Source organism: Scyliorhinus torazame, chromosome 9 (assembly GCF_047496885.1).
Source record: "Scyliorhinus torazame isolate Kashiwa2021f chromosome 9, sScyTor2.1, whole genome shotgun sequence".
In the NCBI taxonomy this organism is placed as follows: Eukaryota; Metazoa; Chordata; class Chondrichthyes; order Carcharhiniformes; family Scyliorhinidae; genus Scyliorhinus; species Scyliorhinus torazame.
In genome coordinates, this window is record NC_092715.1 from 47,971,443 (window position 1) to 47,993,249 (window position 21,807).

General features: G+C 50.3%; 1 protein-coding gene across 3 annotated transcripts in view; it reads left to right on the forward strand.

The window, feature by feature from the left end:
- Window positions 1-21,807, forward strand: part of LOC140429171 (protein WWC2-like) — a 334,080-nt gene that overhangs the window by 144,386 nt on the left and 167,887 nt on the right. For all 3 annotated transcript variants that reach the window (XM_072515837.1, XM_072515838.1, XM_072515839.1), the window contains exon 2: window positions 2,542-2,651. In XM_072515837.1, coding sequence (XP_072371938.1) covers window positions 2,542-2,651 — 110 coding nt within the window. The remainder of the gene's footprint in view (window positions 1-2,541; window positions 2,652-21,807) is intronic.

A 21,807-nucleotide genomic window follows, 5' to 3' on the forward strand; every position in this document is an offset into this window, starting at 1 on the left:
TAGGCGCAGAAGGGCCTCCACCGGCTGGCAGAGTTGGCGTCAACCCAGCGCATGCGCAAGGGCAGTCTTCTCCATGTCGGCCATGGCGGACTGTTACACCGGCCGGCGCGGAGGGAAAGAGTGGCCCCATGGCACAGGCCCTTCTGCGAATCGGTGGGCCCCGATCGCGGGTCAGGCCACCGAGGGTCCCCGCACCCCCCCGAGGACTCCGCAGGCTGCCCACAGAGCTAGGTCCCTCCGGTATAGACCTGGTGTATTTTATGCCGGCGGGACCCGCCGAAAACGGGCGGCCAGTCGGCCCATCGCGGGCCAGAGAATCGCCGGGGGGGGGGGGAGTGGGGTGCTGCCAACTGCCCACGACCGGCGTGGCGCGATTCCCGCCCCCGCTGAAAAACCGGCGCCGGAGAATCAGGCAGCCAGCGTCGGGGCGGGATTTACACCGCCCCGGTGATCCTCCGGCCCAGCGGGGGGTCGGAGAATCCCGCCCCAGAACTCCACACAATACTCTAGCTGTGGCCTTAACAACATTTTATACAGTTCCAACATAACCTCCCTGCTCTTAAACACTATGCCTCGGCTAATAAAGGCAAGTATACCACGTGCCTTCTTAACCACTGTATCCACCTGCTCTGCTACCATAAAGGAACATTGTACATGCACACCAAGATCCTGGTGCTTCCTAGGGACCTGCCGTTTATCATGTATTCCCTTGCCTTGTTTATCCTGCCCAAATGCATCACCTCACACTTATCGGGATTGAATTCCATTTTCCACTGATCAGCCCAACTGACCTGCCCATCTATATCCTTCATAATTAAAGGCTATCCTCCCCACTATTTATCACCCCACCAGTTTTCCTATCATGAATTACTGATCCACTCTCCTACATTCATTCATATCTAAATCATTTCCATAAACCACAAACAGCAAGGGCTCCAACACTGATCCCTGCGGGACCCCACTGGGCACAGGCTTCCAGTCAGAAAAACACCCCTCGATCATCGCCCTCTGCTTCCTGCCACTCAGCCAATTTTCGATCCAATTTGCTAAATTTCCTTGGACCCCATGGGTTTGTATCTTTGCTATCAGCCTCCCATGTGGGACCTTATCAAATGTCTTGCTGAAGGCCAAGTAGACTACGTCAAATGCGTTTCCCTGATCTACACACCTTGTCACCTCTTCGAAAAATTCAATCAAGTTGGTCAGACATGACCTCCCCTTAACAAAACCATGCTGACTTTTCTTGATTAATCCCTGCCTCTCCAAATGCAAATTAATTCTGACTCTAGGAATTGCTTCCAATAATTTCCCCACCACTGAGGTTAGACTGACTGGCCTGTGGTTTCCTAGTTTATCCCTTTATCTCTTCTTCAATAATGGTACCACATTGGCTATCCTCCTGTCCTCCAGCACCTCTCCTGTGACCAGAGAGGGGTTGAAAATGATTGCCAGCGCTCCTGCTATTTCCTCCCTTGCCTCAGTCAACAGCCTGGGATACATTTTATCTGGCCCTGGAGATTTGTCTAGTTTTAAGCCTAGCAGTCCATCCAGAACCTCCTCTCTATCTATGTTAATTTCTTTAATTTTCTCACAGTTCCTTTCCTTGATTTCTATACCCACACTGTCCCTCTCACGAGTGAACGCTGACACAAAATAGCCATTTGGAACCTATATTCCCCAGCTCCACACACACATTACCACTGTGGTCCTTAATGGGCCCTACTCTTTCTCTAGTTATCCTTTTACCCTTAATGTACTTGTAAATGTACCCTTAATGTACTTGCAACTCACTATTAACTCTAACCCCAACTCACCATTCTAGACAGCACACGATCAGTTCCATCTGCCACGGGTGGGCTAAACCAGAGTGACAGGGGGAGGGGGTATACTTGCATTGACCAAGCCTGCTTAGCTCAGTAGGCTAGACAGCTGGTTTGTGATGCAGAACAAGGCCAGCAACGCGGGTTCAATTCCCGTACCAGCTGAGAATTCAGAATTCTCCCTCTGTGTACCCGAACAGGCGCCGGAATGTGGCGACCAGGGGCTTTTCACAGTAACTTCATTGCAGTGTTAATGTAAGCCTACTTGTGACAATAAAGATTATTATTATACCTTGCTAGACCAGTGACAATACCACTTCGCCATCCCGCCTTCAAGAAATTAAGCTTGTTCCTATTTCAAGCAGTCTGTCCCCGAAGCTGAAAAAAGTGCCACTCCACATTTCCATCCATCTTCCTCCTCCAGTCAGAAGCCTCCAAAAATCCAAGTGTGGCACCACCTGATTTACATAATCTCTTTCATTAAAAAAAAATCCTTATGATATCATAGAAAATAGGCCCTGCCCGTGTGTTTCTGTTCCTCAATATGCTTGCTACGGTGACTTTTGCTTACAGTACGGTTCAGGGAATGTCTGTTTAGAGAATGTTGATGCACGGTATTGCGAATGGCTTGACTTGAACTTTAACCTTGCAGCCCAGAAATTTGATGTGGACTGCCATATAAACAAACTAAACGTCACTTTTCTTTTTGTGTTTGTTCCAGATTCACCAAACCCCTGACGTTTGCGGATTGTGCGGGCGATGAACTCCCTTTGGGCTGGGAGGATGCCTATGATTCTCAAATTGGCATCTTCTACATTGACCACATCAACAGTAAGTGCCAGGGTGCAGTTATGATTTCCAGGGCCCTCGCTCAGCAAGCCATGATTCTCTAAAATAAATGTTCTAAATGGGAAAAGTCTTCGGAAATCTAGTTCAGGATTCTCTTAAGGTTAACATGCAGGTTCAGTCGACAGTTAGGAAGGCAAATGCAATGTTAGCATTCATGTCGAGAGGGCTAGAATACAAGACCAGGGATGTACTGCTGAGGCTATGTAAGGCTGTGGTCAGACCCCATTTTTGGGGCCTGTATCTGAGGAAGGATCTGCTGGCCTTGGAGGGAGCCAGAGGGTGGGTCACAAGAAGGATCCCAGGAATGAAGAGCTGGTCATATGAGGAGCGGTTGAGAACTCTGGGTCTGTACTTCATGGAGTTTAGAAGATTGAGTTTAGAGGATCTCAGTGAAACTTGCAGAGTACTGAGAGGCCTAGATAGAGTGCACGTCGAGAAGATGTTTCTAGTAGAAGGAGAGACTATAACTTGAGGGCACAGTCCTGAAGGACAATTCTTTAAAACAGAGATGAGGAGGAATTTATTTAGTCAAAGGGTGGTGAATCTGTGGAACTCATTGCCGCAGAAGAATGTGAGGCCAAATCACTTGAGTGTCTTTAAGACAGAGATAGATAGACTTTTGATTAATAAGGGAATCAGGGGTTACGGGAGAAGGCAGGAGATTGTGGATGAGAAGCATATCAGCCATGATCGAATGGTGGAGCAGACCCGATGCGCCAAATGGTCTAATTCTGCTTCTATATTTTATGGTCTCATTGAAAATCCATGATAAAAATCACTGTGCATCAGTGATCAGTGTAATATAAGAACAATGTAGAATCAAATGAGAGTTCTTTGGGGTGTAGGTGGATAGGCGGGGTTTGTATGCTAAAAGGGGATCTTTGGGCTTTCCTGGGGCCGTGCAAGTGGGAAAGGGACCTGGGCGGGGGCCTCCACGCTGGCCAGTGTGTGCCGGCCAGTGAACGGGAGTGAGGTGGGGGGAGGGGCTGCGGCCATCGGAGCCTGGCAGAACAGGGTCCGAGTGGTCTAGCCGGGGTGGAAACTTGGGGGGGAAGGAACCGAGGGTAGGGGGAGGAGTTTTACAAGAGGCAGTGGACGGGAGGAGCTGGAGACCTGGGGTGGGGGGTGGGAGCTGTGTAAGATTAAGGGTGACTACGGGTAATCCCTGATTTATTTTTGTCATTTGTTTATGTAAACATGCGGGTTGAGGTTTGGGGGTTGGTGGGTAGATGGGATCGTTGTTGTTATTATGGGGACTGACATATCTTGCTGATTATTGTTTATCGTTGATGGATGTAAATGTGGGAGAAAATGTGAAAATGGAGGAGAATTAAAAAAATTAAAAAAAGAACAATGTAGAATCAATGGAGATACATTATAGGCCCATTAGTATGAGTTCCAATGAAGGATTTATCCCTGACTAACTCATCTTTTTTCTATTGAAATGCTGCATTGTAATGCATTTTGGAAGGGCTAATGCAGGTAGGGAATATACAGTGAATGGTAGAACCCTCAAGAGTATTGAAAGTCAAAGAGATCTAGGAGTACAGGTCCACAGGTCATTGAAAGGGGCAACACAGGTGGAGAAGGTAGTCAAGAAGGCATACGGCATGCTTGCCTTCATTGGACGGGGCATTGAGTATAAGAATTGGCAAGTCATGTTGCAGCTGTATAGAACCTTAGTTAGGCCACACTTGGAGTATAGTGTTCAATTCTGGTCGCCACACTACCAGAAGGATGTGGAGGCTTTAGAGAGGGTGCAGAAGAGATTTACCAGAATGTTGCCTGGTATGGAGGGCATAAGCTATGAGGAGCGATTGAATAAACTCGGTTTGTTCTCTCTGGAACGAAGGAGGTTGAGGGGCGACCTGATAGAGGTCTACAAAATTATGAGGGGCATAGACAGAGTGGATAGTCAGAGGCTTTTCCCCAGGGTAGAGGGGTCAATTACTAGGGGGCATAGGTTTAAGGTGAGAGGGGCAAGGTTTAGAGTAGATGTACGAGGCAAGTTTTTTACGCAGAGGGTAGTGGGTGCCTGGAACTCGCTACCGGAGGAGGTAGTGGAAGCAGGGACGATAGGGACATTTAAGGGGCATCTTGACAAATATATGAATAGGATGGGAATAGAAGGATACGGACCCAGGAAGTGTAGAAGATTGTAGTTTAGTCGGGCAGTATGGTCGGCGCGGGCTTGGAGGGCCGAAGGGCCTGTTCCTGTGCTGTACATTTCTTTGTTCTTTGTTCTTTGCACTTAGAATAGCTTGTGAATTTCATTTTGGGTTTCTAGTGTTTGCAGATTTTAGAAACGTACTGGGTACTTCCAATATCCTCACAGGCTCCTGGAACTCTCATCTATGTCTTCATCATCTCCAGCCTTCACTTTCTCAATTCCGCTCATCGCCAGTCTTATGGAACACCATTATCTACAAACCTCAATTTACACAAGGTTCTGCCATCTGCTTTTGTTCTGTGCTATATCCGGCTCACATATCACCCATCTCCTCATGACCCGGATTGGTTCCTCCATTCTCTGCATGTTGATTTCAGAATCCTAGCAGCCACTTACAGATACCTTCCTGGCCTCACCTCTCGTCATTCTATCTTTTCTATTGCTGTGTTTGAGCTTCTCTTCCAGTTGTTAGCGATTGTGCACATCCCTTCCTCTGCTGCACAATTCTGGCCATTGCTCTCTGGACCATCTTGATCCGTATTGTTACTTTCAAATTCCTTCTCATATCTCACCGGATGTGTCCTGGTTTCTCCTTCCACTATTTTAAAAAAAAAATTTAGAGTACCCAATTTATTTTTCCAATTAAGGGGCAATTTAGCATATTCAATCCACTTACCTTGCACATCTTTGGGTTGTGGGGGCAAAATCCACGCAAACACGGGGAGAATGTGCAAACTCCACACGGACAGTGGCCCAGAGCTGGGATCGAACCTGGGACCTCGGCGCCGTGAGACTGCAGGGCCACCACTGCGCCACCGTGCTGCCCTTTCTCCTTCCTCTATACGCTCAACTTTGTGAAGTGCAATTAGCACATCAGCATGAAGTAAGAGTAAGTAGTTATCTAGTTCCCTTGTTAGACTTATCACTGATATGCCAGTGGGGTGAACTTGTGATCTGCATTCGACGTCCTGTTAACACAACCCCTCACCCCACGCAAAAAACCTGTGCAATTTTCCACTACGAGAGATCCTTGAACAGACCAGTTTTAGCTCTAGCTCTGCATTTTACCCCTCCTGCAGAAGTAGTTCCCCTTTTACTGCTAATCCTTTTTTTGATTAGCCGATTAGGATTAGGATTTCTTTCCACTGTTGCAATGTAATACTGTAATCGATTTAGTGCAGTCATACTACGACTGCTTGAGCACTTTGTCGCATTGTACAATAACTTTAAAAAGCAAGTTCACAATTTTTTATGTTTACTTTTTTAATGTAAATAAAAATCTCTTTCAGATTTTGTGCTTCCATCATATTCTTTGCCATCTTTTTCAAAGTTCATGGATTGCAATTCTCTCACAGTGAGAGTGATAACTTTAAACGTTAGTATAATCAGCTAGGAATCACACTCACTGCCAGGATAATGTTTCCTTCCCGTAAGAACATTATGGGGGCGATTCTCCAAAATGGAGACCAAGTGTTTGCGCCGTCGTGAACGCCGTCGCGTTTCACAACGGCGCGAAACGGTCACGGGGACGACCGATTCTGTCCCCCACAGGGGGCCAGCACGGCGCTGGAGCGGTTCACGCCGTTCCAGCCCCCCTTCCCGGACCCAAATGGGCGCCAACCTGCGCATGCGCAGGAGATATCTTCAGCGCGCCGGCCCCGCCTCAACATGGCTTTGGGGCACAGGGGCCGATCGTGGGCCAGACCCCATCGGAGGCCCCCCTGGTGAAGAAGCGCTTTCCCCCGCCCCACAGGCCGCCCCCCGACCCTTTGTGCAGAGTTCCCGCCGACAGCGACCAGGGGTGAATGGCGCCGGCGGGACTCTGTCGTGGCCACTCGACCCATCGGAGCCGGAGAATTGGCGGTCCCGCCGATTCCAGCGGCTCGCGGCCGGCGCCGCGTCAAACGCGCCGGTGCAAATGCCGTTGATTCTCCGCACCTCGGACAATCGCGCGCCGGCGCCGGGACGCAGTGGCACGGTTGCGCCGATTCTCCGGCCTGGCGCGGGGCTCGGAGAATCGCCCCCTATAGTATAGAATTCTATGAGAATTCAGACACTGAAGCAAATGCAGTAAGACCTGGACAATATCCAGACTTGAGCATCAACACTGGCCTTTAAAGTCCCCCTGTTTAACATCATGAACAGCTTAGGCTGTATTATTTGCATTAGAAATGGATGCACTCTTCCAGTCACAGATTTATGTTGCTAGTATCCGAATGTACAGGTGCAGTCCAAGAGCATTCCAGCTTCGATCCAGAATCTATGCCGATTAGTCAGTGTTCTGATAGAAATGCCACAATTGTTATCAGTCTGCCCGCCTCTTCACAAACCTAGTCCCGGCCCTCACCAGCTGAAAGCCCCACTGCACATCACTCTCCAATGATCTCTCAGAGAGTGTGTACGTGTGTTGATGTTGGGGAAGGGCACGGTTAGGCTTGGTTGACATGAGTCCCCGTTCCCAAAACCATCCTCCATCGTCAAGTCTGCCGAAAAGCTGTCAAGGTTCATGGACGAATAGTCACCCCCTCAGGTCAAGTCCAGGAGAACATCCAACACCAATAAAACCATAGTCAGCAAGATGTCAATGTGCTCAGGTGAGAAGGATAGAAAACTATGGGTGAAAACGTAACTAAGCATGAACTATTTCCTGTAGTGTGAATGGAGAAATATATAATTAACAGTAAATACAATTAACAGTAAGTATACCACATACTGCCTCAGAACCAGATTGGAATTTGGATTTGGATTTGTTTAGTGTCACGTGTACCGAGGTACAGTGAAAAGTATTTTTCTGCGAGCAGCTCGACAGATCATTAAGTTCATGGGAAGAAAAGGGAATAAAAGAAAATACATAATAGGGCAGCACAAGGTATAAGGAAGGAATAAGAAACACTTTAAAATTAATACTCAGGATAAGGTGACACAGTGACTGAATACTCAAGAATTCAATTGAAAATCTACAAAGGCTTTGTGGCGAATCAAAAAGCCATTTTCGCATGTGCATAATTTTCCTCACTGTACGAGCTGATTCTCACACTCTCCTCTCAACTCGCACTGTTCTTAGGGTTTAGCTCTCTTACTCTCTGCTATGTTTCTGTTCTTTCCCATCCATTCTCTTCTGTCTACCCTTCAGCTGCATACATTCGGCATCACCCCGATCACTAAGTGTCTTTTAAACCTGGCCGGTGGCTGAAAAGTGGAAGTTCCCTCAATGTCTTGATGCCTCGCTCAACTTTTGACTCGTTGTAAATGGGAAAAATATGTGTGCCAATAATTTTCGAAATGCTGTGGTAATTTGCTACGTGCCAGTGCCTGTGAGGTACACGAGGTGCTGTAGGCTCTGGGAGGTAGTCTCATTTGTCGCTGCAAAGTCCATAATGGAAAATAATTATTAAGCTATGCTTGAAAAGGGGGGGCCTATTGTGTGCTGCACTAAACTGGAATCACCAACACGGAGCTCTATTAAATGTTGTCGTTTCCATGGGTTGAGCCTCCTAACCTGCAGTTTTCATCTGCCATTTTTTTCCCCCTGTCAGATTAACAGACTTAATCCCACACGTGACAGCTCAAATGGTTGACAACCAAGGTTTGCCAAGATGTATAAATTATAGTTGCTGCCAACCGTTTTTTTCCCTCCCAGAAAATGTTTGAAAATGATACCCATCTAAAGTGGAAAAGAAGCTTTTTTGTTTGTTTCTCAAAGGACCAAGGTGTGTTTTAAAATAGATAACCCTCATTTCAGAAGTTGGTCATTGAACTTAGCAGCAGAGTTGGTGTGGTCGCAGTGTGACCTGATCGATTTGAATGTCGCTTCTGTAACTGCTGGCCGGTTCGAACTTTTGTTTAACTGAAAGTAGAGCAGCGCCCTTGGTATGCAGCCAGGGTTGCTATTATCAACGTGGGTGGGCTGAGGAGCCCGTGTCTGTATGTTTGTGTTCACCTGCGGTCTGACTTGGGTTTCACAGGCAGCTTATAGACAGAGGCACTTGACACTGGCTTCACAATAACAGGCACAAGAGGCTCAAGGTCGCACTTTCAACCGTTCCATTCTAAGCCTTACATTTTTTTTAGTACAAGTGTATTTGTTTTTCTCCTCAAACCTTTTGGGGTGAATTTTGTTTCTGAGCTGGATAATGGGACAGATTTTCCAATTTCAGCATCAATAATTATACTCGCTTATTGAGTGGGCTCCAATGAAGTTACTGTGAAAAGCCCCTAGTTGCCACATTCCGGCACCTGTTCGGGGAGGCTGGTACGGGAATTGAACCCATGCTACTGGCATTGTTCTGCATTACAAGCCAGCTATGTAGCCCACTGTGCTAAGCCAGCCCCTAAGCTGAGCCCCAAGCACTCACTGGTCGAGTTTTACCACAAGTAGCTGAAAAGTAAAGCTAGTTGTAGTCCACCTCGACACCCATCAGCCTCAATGTCATGCCTACCTTATTATTGCCCATTGAGCACAACAGAGGTTTTGTGCAACGGGCTCACAACTAATAGAAGAAAATTCAAGACTATTTTAGCTGTGACAACAACTGCAGCCAACAAAGAAATCATTTTCAAATCGGCCATCCAGGCTAGATTTATGCACGGGGGTCTCAACAAACAAAGAACAAAGAACAAAGAAATGTACAGCACAGGGACAGACCCTTCGGCCCGCCAAGCCTGCGCCGACCATGCTGCCCGTCTAAACTAAAATCTTCTACATTTCCGGGAACCGTATCCCTCTAGTCCCATCCTATTTATGTATTTGTCAAGATGCCCCTTAAATGTCACTATCGTCCCTGCTTCCACCACCTCCTCCGGTAGTGAGTTCCAGGCACCCACTACCCTCTGTGTAAAAAACTTGCCTTGTACATCTACCATCTACTCTAAACCTTGCCCCTCTCACCTTAAACCTATGCCCCCTAGTAATTGACCCCTCTACCCTGGAGAAAAGCCTCTGACTATCCACTCTGTCTATGCTCCTCATAATTTTGTAGACCTCTATCAGGTTGCCCCTCAACCTCCTTCGTTCCAGTGAGAACAAACCGAGTTTATTCAACCGCTCCTCATAGCTAATGCCCTCCATACCAGGCAACATTCTGGTAAATCTCTTCTGCACCCTCTCTAAAGCCTCCACATCCTTCTGGTAGTGTGGCGACCAGAATTGAACAGTATACTCCAAGTGTGGCCTAACTAAGGTTCTATACAGCTTCAACATGACTTGCCAATTCTTATACTCAATGCCCCGGCCAATGAAGGCAAGCATGCCGTATGCATTCTTGACTACCTTCTCCACCTGTGTTGCCCCTTTCAGTGACCTGTGGACCTGTACTCCTAGATCTCTCTGACTTTCAATACTCTTGAGGGTTCTAGCATTCACTGTATATTCCCTACCTGCATTAGACCTTCCAAAATGCATTACCTCACATTTGTTCTGATTAAACTCCATCTGCCATCTCTCCGCCCAAGTCTCCAAACAATCTAAATCCTGCTGTATCCTCTGACAGTCCTCATCGCTATCCGCAATTCCACCAACCTTTGTGTCGTCTGCAAACTTACTAATCAGACCAGTTACATTTTCCTCCAAATCATTTATATATACTACAAAGAGCAAAGGTCCCAGCACTGATCCCTGTGGAACACCACTGGTCACAGCCCTCCAATTAGAAAAGCATCCTTGTGAAAAAAGCATGTGCAAGCTACTCCCAATGGGAGCAATGGGTTTGTGTTATTGTTCACACCAGGAATGGAGTCCAAAAGCCAAAGGACAATGGATTAAATGAAGCCACTCACCCTGCTGGCTCTATCGTAGAATGATTGTTATTTTCACCCCGTTGTAGTCAGTGCCATTGGGTAAATGTACCAACGTGTGGCTCATGCTTTTTTTCAATTCATTCACAGAAAATAGGCATTAGTGGCATGTATTGTGCATTCCTACCTGAACCACTGCAGTCTGTGTGGATGACCTCTTTCCATAGCAGTTTGATACAGCTGCTTGCTGCACTATTTCAGAGGGCAGTTAAAAGTCAACCGCATTGCTGTCCAGTGGGTGTCAATTATAGACCAGTAAGACATCTTACAACACCAGGTTAAAGTCCAACAGGTTTGTTTGGAATCACTAGCTTTCGGAACGCAGCTCCTTCATCAGGTGAGTGAAGAGGTGGGTTCCACAAACACATATATAGGCAAAGTCAATGATGCAAGATGATACTTTGAATGCGAGTCCTAGCGGGTAGTTAAGTCTCTACAGGTCAATTATAGACCAGACTTGGTGAGGCTGGCAAGTTTCTTTCCCTAAATTATGTTGGGAGAATGTTTGAACTTTTATGATAATCCATTAATTTCATGGCCACCATTGCCAATGCTAGCTTTTTAGTCCAGATTGATTTCACTGAGGTGGGATTTCAACTCATGTCAAATGTTCAATTCTGGTCGCCACACTACCAGAAGAATGTGGAGGCTTTAGAGAGGGTGCAGAAGAGATTTACCAGGATATTGTCTGGTATGGGTGGCATTAGCTATGAAGAGAGGTTGAATAAACTTGGTTTGTTCTCACTGGAACGAAGGAGGTTGAGGGGCTACCTGATAGAGGTCTACAAAATTATGAGGGGCGTAGACAGAGTGTTAGTCAGAGACTTTTTCTCAGGGTAGAGGGTTCAATTATTAGGGACATAGGTTTAAGGTGCGAGGGGCAAGGTTTAGAGGAGATGTACGAGGCAAGTTTTTTACACAGAGGGTAGTGCGTGCCTGGAACTTGCTGCCGGAGGAGGTGGTGGAAGCAGGGACGATAGTGACGTTTAAGGGGCATCTTAACAAATACATGAATAGGATGGGAATAGAGGAATACGGATCCCGGAAATGTAGAAGATTTTAGTTTAGACGGGCAGCATGGTCGGCGCAGGCTTGGCGGGCCGAAGGGTCTGTTCCTGTGCTGTACTTTTCTTTGTTCTTTGTTTGTTGGTTACAGACACCATTTCCCTGTCCCTACACTCATCCCTAGAAAACAAGGACTCCTACATTAGACTCCTATTTATTGACTACAGCTCCGCCTTCAACAGCATAATCCCAGCCAAGCTCATATCAAAGCTCCAAAACCGAGGACTTGGCTCCCCACTCTGCAACTGGATCCTCGATTTTCTGACCAACAGACCACAATCAGTAAGAATGAACAACAACACCTCCTCCACAATAGTCCTCAACACCGGCGCCCCGCAAGGCTACGTACTTAGCCCCCTACTCTATTCCCTGTACACACACAACTGCGTGGCAAAACTTGGTTCCAACTCCATCTACAAGTTTGCTGACGATACGACCATAGTGGACCGGATCTCGAATAACGATGAGTCCGAATACAGGAGGGAGATAGAGAACCTAGTGGAGTGGTGTAGCGACAACAATCTCTCCCTCAATGCCAGCAAAACTAAAGAGCTGGTAATTGACTTCAGGAAGCAAAGTACTGTACACGCCCCTGTCAGCATCAACGGGGCCGAGGTGGAGATGGTTAGCAGTTTCAAATTCCTAGGGGTGCACATCTCCAAAAATCTGTCCTGGTCCACCCACGTCGACGCTACCACCAAGAAAGCACAACAGCGCCTATACTTCCTCAGGAAACTAAGGAAATTCGGCATGTCCACATTGACTCTTACCAACTTTTACAGATGCACCATAGAAAGCATCCTATCAGGCTGCATCACAGCCTGGTATGGCAACTGCTCGGCCCAGGACGACAAGAAACTTCAGAGAGTCGTGAACACCGCTCAGTCCATCACACGAACCTGCCTCCAATCCATTCACTCCATCTACACCTCCCGCTGCCTGGGGAAAGCGGGCAGTATAATCAAAGATCCCTCCCACCCGGCTTATTCACTCTTCCAACTTCTTCCATCGGGCAGGAGATACAGAAGTCTGAGAACACGCACGAACAGACTCAAAAACAGCTTCTTCCCCTCTGTCACCAGACTCCTAAATGACCCTCTTATGGACTGATTTCATTAACACTACACCCTGTATGCTTCATCCGATGCCAGTGCTTATGTAGTTACATTGTATATGTTGTGTTGCCCTATTATGTATTTTCTTTTATTCCCTTTTCTTCTCATGTACTTAATGATTTGTTGAGCTGCTCGCAGAAAAATACTTTTCACTGTACCTCGGTACACGTGACAATAAACAAATCCAATCCAATCCAGATCATTGAACTATTACAGTACAGAAAGAGGCCGTTTGGCCCAATGGCACAATCTAATGGAAATTGTGTTGAGCACGTTTAGCCAGGTATTTCCCGGCGCTCGCAGTGCAGAGAAAGACGCCGCTTTCCTACGGAACTCTGTTTTGTTTCAGGGCCTCAGCAGGGAACGCCCCACTGAGGCCACAATTAGTCTAATTTTTAAATGGTGCCCTGGGGCGTCATTCTCCCGCCGGGTCGGAGAATGGCCGTTGGCCGCCGTGAATCCCGCCCCCGCCGAAGTCTCCGGTACCGGAGATTGGGTGGGGCGGGAATCGGGCCGCGCCGGTTGGCGGGACCCCCCGCTGGATTCTCCGGCCCGAATGGGCCGAAGTCCCGCCCAGAAATTGCCTGTCCCGCCGGCGTAAATGAAAGCTGGTATTTACCGGCGGGACCAGGCGGCGTGGGCGGGCTCCGGGGTCCTGGGGGGGCGTGGGGCGATCTGACCCCGGGGGGTGCCCCCACGGTGGCCTGGCCCGCGATCGGGGCCCACCGATCCGCGGGCGGGCCTGTGCCGTGGGGGCACTCTTTCCCTTCCGCCTCCGCCACGGCCTCCACCATGGCGGAGGCGGAAGAGACTCTCCCCACTGCGCATGCGCGGAAAACTGACAGCGGCCGCTGACGCTCCCGCGCATACACCGGGAAACTGACAGCGGCCGCTGACGCTCCCGCGCATGCGCGCCATTTCCGCCAGCTGGCGGGGCGGAAATCCCTCCGGCGTCGGCCTAGCCCCTCAATGTTGGGCGGACATCGCGCCGTTGGGGGAGAATTTCACCCCTGATCTCGAAACCCTCCAACGTGTCTCCTGGACACCCCCCCCCCCCTCACCAACTTACCTATAATGGGGTCATCGAGCTTCCCACACTCCATCTTATAGGAGCAGGGAACCCTGGTCCTGACCCCAGTGTGGGCAAAATGCCACCCCGGCACCTTGGCACTGCCAGCCTGGCACCCAAGTGGCACTGCAGGGTGCCCAGGTGGCATCAGGTGGGCCAGGGTACCACCCTTCCCAGAGCCCAGCCACCCAGGGCCCCGGTTGCCCGCCCACCCGCTGATCGATAGGCCCCGATCGCGAGCCATGCCACCGTGGGGGGCCCCCCAGGGTCGGATCCCTCCCACCCCCCCAAGACTGCACCCGCACACTTACCTGCCAGGTCCCGCTAAAAAACGGCACCGGAGAATGGGGATGCCGGCGGCGGGGCGGGATTCGTGCCTCCCCCTGGGGATTCTCCGACCTGCCGCAGGGTAGGAGAATCCTGGCCTGTGGGCGGGATTCTCCAATACTGGGGCTATGTCCCCACGCCGGCGTGAAAACCGGCGCCAACCACTCCGGTGTCAACGGCCACCACAAGTGAGGAATTCTTAATTTTCTAGTGGGCTAGGTTGACGGCGGAGTGGTTTCCGCAGCTCCAGCCAGCGCCGAAGGGCCGGCACGAGTTCGCGCATGCGCGGAACGGGCGGAGTATTTCCGCGCATACGCAGAACGGCTGGCGTATTTCCACGCATGCACAGAAAGCCCGGCGTATTTCCACGCATGCGCGGGGGTTCCCTTCTCCGCACTGGCCCCAGGGCAATATGGCGGAGCCCTACAGGGGCCCGGCGCCGAGGAAAGAAGGCCACCACGGAACCAGCCTGCCCATCAATTGGTAGGACCTGATCGCGGGCCAGGCCACCTCGAATGCCCCCCCCTCCAAGGATGGCCCCCGCACACTTACCTGCCAGGCCCCGCTGTGTGTGAGTGGAGTAATCCACGCCAGCGGGACTGGGCAAAACATGTCGGCCACTCGGCCCATCGCAGCCTGGGAATCCCGCTGGTGCCCGCAAACGGCGCCAGAGAATAGGGAAGCCAGCATCTGGGCGGTGGGGTGGGATTCGCGCCTCCCCCCGGGGATTCTCTGACCTGGCGCAGGGTCGGAGAATCCCGGCCCATATGTGTTATATGCAGGGAGGTATTGGTAGATGAAAGTTCAAAACCCTCAAAACTTCAAAGGTATTTGAAGACTAAGCATGCCGAGTTCAGGACAAACGTCTTGAACTTTTTGAAAGGATGCATCGAGAACTTAAATCATCAACTAAAGTCCTTAGTAGAAATGTAACACTGAACGACAAAGCTTCTTACATGGTAGATTACCGTGTAGCTAAAGAGAAAATGCTCCACGCTGTAGCAGAGATTAATTCTCCCTGCAGCAATAGACATGGGGCGAAATTCTCCGGAAACGGCGCGATGTCCGCGGACTGGCGCCCAAAACGGCGCAAATCAGACGGGCATCGCGCCGCCCCAAAGGTGCGGAATGCTCCGCATCTTTGGGGGCCGAGCCCCAACATTGAGGGGCTAGGTCGGCGCCGGACGAATTTCCACCCCGCCAGCTGGCGGAAAAGGCCTTTGGTGCCCCGCCAGCTGGCGCGGAAATGACATCTCCGGGCGGCGCATGCGCAGGAGCATCAGCGGCCGCTGACGGCATTCCCGCGCATGCGCAGGGGAGGTTGTCTCTTCCACCTGCGCCATGGTGGAGACCGTGGCGGAGGCGGAAGGGAAAGAGTGCCCCCACTGCACAGGCCCGGCCGCGGATCGGTGGGCCCCGATCACGGGCCAGGCCATCGTGGGGGCACCCCCCCGGGGCCACATCGGCCCGCGCCCCCCCCAGGACCCTGGTGCCCGCCTGCGCCGCCTTGTCCCGCCGGTAAGGTAGGTGGTTTAATTTACGCTGGCGGGACAGGCATTTTAGCGGCGGGACTTCGGCCCATCCGGGCCGGAGAATCGAGCGGGGGGCCCGCCAACTGGCGCGGCGCGATACCCGCCCCCGCCGAATATCCGGTGGTGGAGACTTCGGCAACCGGCGGGGGCGGGATTCACGCCAGCCCCCGGCGATTCTCCGACCCGGCGGGGGGTCGGAGAATCTCGCCCATAGTTTGTACAGTCCTAAATGAGAGGTCAGCTAAAAAACTGAAATGCATCCAACTTAGTGATAACGCAGTGGCTCGCCGAATTTGTGATATTACTGAGAATTTAGAAGCCCAGCTTATTTTTCATTTAACGGCAGCACTTGAGTTCTCAGTACAACTGGAAGAAAGTACAGACATTTCAGATTGTGCAACCTTGCTAGTTTACGTCAGGTATGTTTGGCACAATTAATTTGTTGAGGATTTGCTGTGCTGCCTGACATTACCAACCAACACGACTGGCGCAGAGATTTATGAAGCATTGAATAGTTACATGGTTGGAAAGTGCAGGCTCAACTGGGTTCGTTACAGAAGATTCTTAAGCGATGGGGCAGCCAACATGACTGAGAAAAACAGTGGTGTTATAGTAAGGATTAAGGAAGCAGCTGGCCAGGACATCGTTTGTAATCATTGTTTTATTCACCATTGGAATCAAAAGGAATTCCATCTGATCCTGGAGTGGTGTTGAAAGGAATTGTGAAAGTTGTGAACTTCATTAAATGCAGTGCACTCAATACCATGCTTTTTTGAGGCTCTGTATTTAGAGTACCCAATTATTTTTTTCCCAATTAAGGGGCAATTTAGCGTGGCCAATCCACCTACCCTGGTTTGTGGGGGTGAGACCCTGTAGACACGGGTTGAATGTGCAAACTTCACACGGACAGTGACCCAGGGCTGGGATCGAACCCAGGTCCTCGGCGCCGTGAGGCAGCAGTGTTAACCACTGCACCACCGTGCTGCCCTACCCAAAAGACAATATAAAGACTCCACTGAAAGGGAGGTTTTGTCTGCTGTGCTTGACTGGAAAAACAGAATATGCTCCATTGTCAAGAGTTATTGAAGACATCTTCCCCGTTTGAGGTGGTTTTTCTCCGAGTTTTGGCCTGATTGTTTTGATAGCCTGAAAAGTTCGCTAGGTGGAGCCTGAAACATTGTTACCTAGAATTCTGCTTGGTTGAGTCACCAGGAACGAAGCTGCCTTTGAAAAGGTTCAAAGGCAGGTCAAGTGTAACATACCAGATGCCAACACAATAAAGGATGTTTTAATCCACCTGAAAGGAATGCGGATCATAGTACAATTTATTGAACCTCTTTGATGTTTTCCAGAAATTTTGCAGCCTTGGAGTTTTTTCCTTTTGTTTACTTTTTTTGGTAATTTCTCCCCTCATTATTCATTCCATCTCTGCTCTCTCCCACCCCCCCCCCCCCATTCTTCCCCAATTACTGCCAACTCCATTAGTTCTGGAACGTATTAACTATGCGATCCTGACATTGATTTGATCAATGGTTTTCTCATGCAAAGTTCAATCCTCTAGCATTGGAGATACTTGACTGCTTCCAGCTCATAGGCATTAACCTTCTGGGGCTTCTATAAAGGTCTCGTGAGTAAAAACAGCATCTCCTATGGTTCGAAACAACACTGATTAAGCTGGACCTGGATTCTACCCCTAATCTGTGGTGGCCAAGTAAGATGATCGCAATTGATTTCAGTGTCCCCATTCTTGGGCGTCATTCTCCGACCCCCCGCCGGGTCGGAGAATGGCCGTTGGCCGCCGTGTATCCCGCCCCCGCCGAAGTCTCCGCTCCCGGAGATTGGGCGGGGGCGGGAATCCGGCCGCGCCGGTTGGCGGGACCCCCCGCTGGATTCTCCGGCCCGGATGGGCCGAAGTCCCGCCCAGGAATTGCCTGTCCCGCCGACGTAAATCAAACCTGGTATTTACCGGCGGGACCAGGCGGTGTGGGCGGGCTCCGGGGTCCTGGGGGGGGCGCGGGGCGATCTGACCCCGGGGGGTGCCCCTACGGTGGCCTGGCCCGCGATCGGGGCCCACCGATCCGCGGGCGGGCCTGTGCCGTGGGGGCACTCTTTCCCTTCCGCCTCCGCTACGGCCTCCACCATGGCGGAGGCAGAAGAGACTCTCCCCACTGCGCATGCGCGGGAAGCTGACAGCGGCCGCTGACGCTCCCGCGCATGCGCCGCATTTCCGCGCCAGCTGGCGGGGAAACAAACGCCATTTCCGCCAGCTGGCGGGGCGGAAATCCCTCCGGCGTCGGCCTAGCCCCTCAATGTTGGGGCTAGGCCGCCAAAGATGCGGAGCCTTCCGCACCTTTGGGCCGGCGCGATGCCCGTCTGATTGGCGCCGGCTTTGGCGCCAGTCGGCGGACATCCCGCCGTTGGGGGAGAATTTCACCCCTTGTTCCTGATTACTGTCCGTTAAGTTTTATTTATGTGTGTGGATGTCCTGTGAATACAGGAGTGGGCTGAATTGTATCGACCTCCATCATTGAATAATTTGCCCAAACGTTATCAAATAAGGAGTGGACGCCTGATGAAGCACTCAAACGAGTGAGTTTGCTTTTTAAGATGAAAGCAAATTACTGCAGATGATGGAATCTGAAACAAAAACAGAAAACACTGGACAATCACAGCTCTGACGGGCATCTGTGGAGAGAGATAGGAGCTAACGTTTTGAGTCTGGATGACTGTCACCTTTTTAAGATCCTTCCAAAACATTGCAGTGGTGGGTGTGTTATAAAGTATGGCAGATAGATGTATGCTAACATTAGACTCTGGCGTTGGTGCAGTTTTAGCATGTTAAACAATTTAATTATACTCCACAACCTACACATCAGATATGCTGATAAATGTACTGACAGCAGGAACAAAAATTGTACTGCAACCTGCAACCATGTCAAGTCAGCATGACAATTTGATAAAGAATATTTACTAAACGATGTTTCAGAACAAACCTACCAATTGTGGGTATAAAATTGAAGAGGTTGTCTTTTACACTGAATAAACTGCATTAGCTTAATGGATAGCATTCTCACTTCTGAGTCAGAAGGTCATGGGTGGGATTCTCCAATCTCCCAGCCCCATGTTTCCCAGCAGCGAGAGGCAGCACGCCATTTACTGGCAGCGGGATTCTCTGGTTCTGCCACTGTCAATGGGAAATCCCATTGAAGCCACCCCTCGCCACTGGGAAACCCACAGGAGGTGGTGCACTGCCAGTGGGGCCAGAGTATCTGGTGCCAGTTAACAGCTGGAGAATTCCGGCCCGTTTGTTCAAGCTTCAGCCCGAAGAGCCAAGCACATAATATACACTGGTACATCACAGCAATATTGCAGGAGTGCCACCTTTTGAACAAGGTGGAGAAGAGACAGTGTCGTAGTGGTAATATCACTGGACCAGAATCTAGAGACATGGGGCGTCATTCTCCGACCCCCCGCCAGGTCGGAGAATCGCCGGGGGCTGGCGTGAATCCCGCCCCCGCCGGTTGCCGAAGACTCCGGCACCAGATATTCGGCGGGGGCGGGAATCGGGCCGCGGCGGTTGGCGGGCCCCCCGCTGGATTCTCCGGCCCGGATGGGTTGGAGTCCCGCCGATAAATTGCCTGTCCCGCCGGTGTGGATTAAACCACCTTTTGAACGGCGGGACAAGGCGGCGCGGGCGGGCTCCGGGGTCCTGGGGTGCCCCCACGGTGGCCTGGCCCGCGATCGGGGCCCACCGATCCGCGGGCGGGCCTGTGCTGTGGGGGCACTCTTTCCTTTCCGCCTCCGCCACGGTCTCCACCATGGCGGAGGCGGAAGAGACTCCCTCCACTGCGCATGCGTGGGAAACTGTCAGCGGCCGCTGACGCTCCCGCACATGTGCCGCTCGGAGATGTAATTTCCGCGCCAGCTGGCGGGGCAACAAAGGCCGTTTCCGCCAGCTGGCAGGGCGGAAATTCCTCCGGCGTCGGCCTAGCCCCTCAATGTTGGGGCTCAGCCCCCAAAGATGCGGAGCATTCCGCACCTTTGGGGCAGCGCGATGCCCGTCTCATTGGTGCCGTTTTGGGCGCCAGTTGGTGGACATCGCGCCGTTTCGGGAGAATTTCGCCCATGGGTTCAAACACCGTCATAGCAGTTGATGGAATTTAAATTCCATTAATAAAGTCAGATCGTTAATTTTTAAAATGTGGAATTGAAACCAACAGCAATTGTGCAAAAAGCCATCTGATTCCCTAATGTCCTTTAGGAAAGGAAATGTGCTGTTCTTACTGAGTATGGCTTACATGTAACTCCAGACCCATAGCAATGTGATTGACACTTCTGAAATGGCCAAACAAGATACTCAGTTCAAGGACAATTGGGAACAGACAAAAAATGTTGGCATCGCCAGTGACGCCCACAACCCATGACTATCATACCGGTGCCAAAGAAGAACCAGACAACGTGCGTCAACGACTACAGACCGGTGGCCCTGACATCTATCATTATGAAGTGCTTTGAGAGGTTGGTAATGAGAAACATCAACTCCAACCTTCCAGATTGCCTTGATCCACTGCAATTCACCTACCACCACAACTGGTCCACAGCAGATGCTATCTCCCTGGTCCTACACTCATCCCTGGAGCATCTTGACAACAAGGATACCTACATCAGACTCCTGTTCATTGACTACAGCTCTGCCTTCAACACAATTATCCCAGCCAAGCTCATATCCAAACTCCAAAACCTAGGACTTGGCTCCTCCCTCTACAACTGGATCCTCGACTTCCTGACTCATAGACCACAATCAGTAAAGATTAACAATAATACGGGTGGCACAGTAGCACAATGGTTAACATGGTCGCTTCACAGCTCCAGGTCCCAGGGTCGATTCTCGGCTTGGGTCACTGTCTGTGCGGAGTCTGCGTGTTCTCCCCGTGTCTGCATTGGTTTCCTCTGGGTGCTCCGGTTTCCTCCCACAGTCCAAAGACGTGCAGGTTAGGTGGATTGGCCATGCTACATTGCCCTTAGTGTCCAAAAAAGGTTAGGTGGGGTTACTGGGTTAAGGGGATAGGGTGGAGATGTGGGCTTAAGTAGGGTGCTCTTGCCAAGGGCTGGTGCAGACTTGATGGGCCGAATGGCCTCCTTCTGTAGTGTAAATTCTATTCTATGAGACACCTCCTCCACGATAGTTATCAATACCGGGGCACAGCAAGGCTGGGTATTTAGCCCCCTACTATACTCCCTTTACACCCATCACTGTGTGACAAAATCTGGCTCCAACTACAAGTTTACTGATGACACAACCGTAGTGGGTTGGATCTCAAACAACAATGTGTAAGAGTAGAGGAAGGAGATACAGAACCTAATGGCATGGTACAATGACAGTAATCTCTCCCACAATGTTAGCAAAACTAAGGAGCTGGTCATCGACTTCAGGAAGCGAAGAGTTGTCCAAGCCCCTGTCTGTATCAATGGCGCTGAGGTGGAGATGGTTAGCAGCTTGAAATTCCTACGTGTGGACATCACCAACAATCTGTCCTGGTCCACCCACCTCGACGCTACCACCAAGAAAGCACAACAGTGCCTACATGTCCTCAGGAAACTAAGGAAATTCGGCATGTCCACATTGACTCTTACCAACTTCAAAGATGCACCATAGAAAGCATCCTATCTGGCTGCATCACAGCCTGGTATGGCAACTGCTCGGCCCAAGACCGTAAAAATTACAGAGAGTCGTGAATACTGCCCAATCCATCACACAAACCCGCTGCCCATCCATTGACTCTGTCTACACCTCCCGCTGCCTTGGAAAAGGGGGGAGCTTAATCAAAGACCCCTCCCATCCGGATTAGTCTCTCTTCCAATCTCTTCCATCGACAGGAGATACAAAAGTCTGAGAACACACACCAATATATTCAAAAACAGCTTCTTCCCCACTTTTACCAGGCTCCTGAACCACCCTCTGAGGGTCTGAACTAATCTTTCTATTCATCTTCTCTCGGTTGTAGCAATAAATACCGTATACTTCACCCGCTGTTAGCACTATATACCATATACTTCACCCACTGTT